This window comes from Nicotiana sylvestris, chromosome 10 (assembly GCF_000393655.2).
Source record: "Nicotiana sylvestris chromosome 10, ASM39365v2, whole genome shotgun sequence".
Classification (NCBI taxonomy): domain Eukaryota; kingdom Viridiplantae; phylum Streptophyta; class Magnoliopsida; order Solanales; family Solanaceae; genus Nicotiana; species Nicotiana sylvestris.
In genome coordinates this window covers 59420191-59422149 of record NC_091066.1, presented here as the reverse complement: position 1 = coordinate 59422149, position 1959 = coordinate 59420191, and the positions used below count along the sequence as shown (strand labels likewise).

General features: G+C 38.3%; 1 protein-coding gene across 1 annotated transcript; it reads left to right on the top strand.

Moving 5' to 3' along the window:
• The first annotated feature begins 297 nt into the window (after positions 1-297).
• On the top strand, positions 298-1575 carry LOC104233918 (RING-H2 finger protein ATL11-like). The gene has a single exon (XM_009787380.2). It carries the CDS (start codon positions 350-352, stop codon positions 1454-1456), a length of 1107 nt encoding a protein of 368 aa, XP_009785682.1. The 5' UTR covers positions 298-349; the 3' UTR covers positions 1457-1575.
• Positions 1576-1959: the final 384 nt, after the last annotated feature.

The window sequence follows — 1959 nt, the reverse complement described above, 5'->3', positions numbered from 1 at the left end:
AAAGAAATTTGTAGGAGGGGGCCGGCTATTTTTTGTCTTGAATATTCCTACTCTCCCTTGACATTTGATAGTTCGGTTCATGTCTTTCTCCTCTCAAGACACAATTTTTTTTAAGTACCTAACCTTTAAAAACCTATTAAGTACTGTGTCCAAAGTCAAAACATTGTTGATTATTCTCGTGCTGGCCACTTAAAATAAGTCAACAGCTTCTTCTCCTTTAAATTGCGGTAGGCCGCCATTCCAACACTATAAATATATCCAAAAGAAAGAGCCCCATAATTATATCCACCTTTTGCCTATATAACTCCTCTGCTTTTCACACTACAAGTTAACACTACCGCTTCACAAAATGAAGCATAAGAGAAATAACATGTTTGGTTTCTTCTTATGTTTGCTTTACGCTATGGCCACAACTGGTACAGTGTCAGCGACAACATCATCTTCGGCGTTGGAGTACTCAAGTGTTAAAATCAGCCCAGCATTAGCGATAGTACTCGCTTGTCTCGTATTATTCGTGGTTGCATTTTTCATCACATTATATATACGTCACATGAACCCCGATGAATCAATGGGTTCTTACTTCTTCCGTCATCGACCAGTTTCACCTGGACTCGAGCCTAATATCATCGAAACTTTGCCGGTATTTGTGTACTCAGATGTCAAAGCCCTAAAGATAGGCAAATCTATCCTAGAATGTGCTGTTTGCTTAAACGAGTTCGAAGATGAAGATACTCTTCGTCTTCTTCCGAATTGTTGCCACGTGTTCCATGCTGAGTGTATTGATGCTTGGCTTGCCTTTCGTACCACTTGCCCAGTTTGCCGTGCAAATCTCAAAACAAAACCTTCCGCTAAACTACAAGAAACAATTCAGCAATCTGAGAATGTCAGCTCAGTTCCATCACCAGAAACAAATGATACAGTAATAGATATTCACGTGACTTCTGGTCCACAAGAAGTGATGAACCAGCAGTCTTCTCAAACTACACCTACTCATATTTGTTCAACGAAATCTACGCCAAGAAATAAAAACCCCAACTTCGCCCGCCTTGCACCAAAATCAACACCGAGAAGACCAAAATTTTTAGGGATGTTCAGTCGTTCTCACTCGACGGGTCACTCGTTGATTAAACCTGGCGAAAATTGCGAAAGGTTTACTCTAAGATTACCTGATGATGTACGTAAAAGATTGGTAGACTTAAGTTCTAATATGCCGTTTTCTCCAGAGAAAAGTTCAACCAAGGGGTACCGGCTCGAACCGGTGGATGGCCGGTTGAGCAAGTTCCGGTTTCTACCGACTCCACCTATGTTCTCTAGACCTGATTCGTCAAAGGGTGAGAAACAACCGAAGAGTCTGCTGAAGTCTGTTAAGTCGCCTTTAAATTTGTTTTGCGGGACGGAAAAGGACGATACAAGAGAAAGATCTTTTACTTATTTAAGATCAAGTACTTCAAGTTAGATAGTTTTGTATTTTCATCCCCTTTTCTTTATTTAGATCTCATAACTCACTTGGACGAGTTTGGCCTGACGAGCCCTTCTACTTTTTCCTTTTTCATTTAAACATTTTCTTACCAGAAATTTTTTTTGCTCGCACAATTAATATGTTGTATATAGCTATTGGATAGTGGAAGCGTCACACTACAACGAATTTGCCAGGCCCGGTTTCTCTTGGTTTCTTTTGTAGTCAACAATTGTAAAATGAATGGTTTTTTCTTCTGGTTCTAATTTCTAGATATAAAATAGATAGATGGATACACACAAGAATATCAATGAATATTTAAAAATCGACTGCACCGTACCATATTGAACTTTTTTTAGATTTTTAAAATAAAACCGTAAGTTTTTATATAAATCTATAACTGTATCGATAATTAGGATAGGGGTTCATCATGTGTTCGATTGGGGTGGGTGTTCTTTATCCGAAATTGATTATATATTTCATGATTCTATAATTATTTTCAT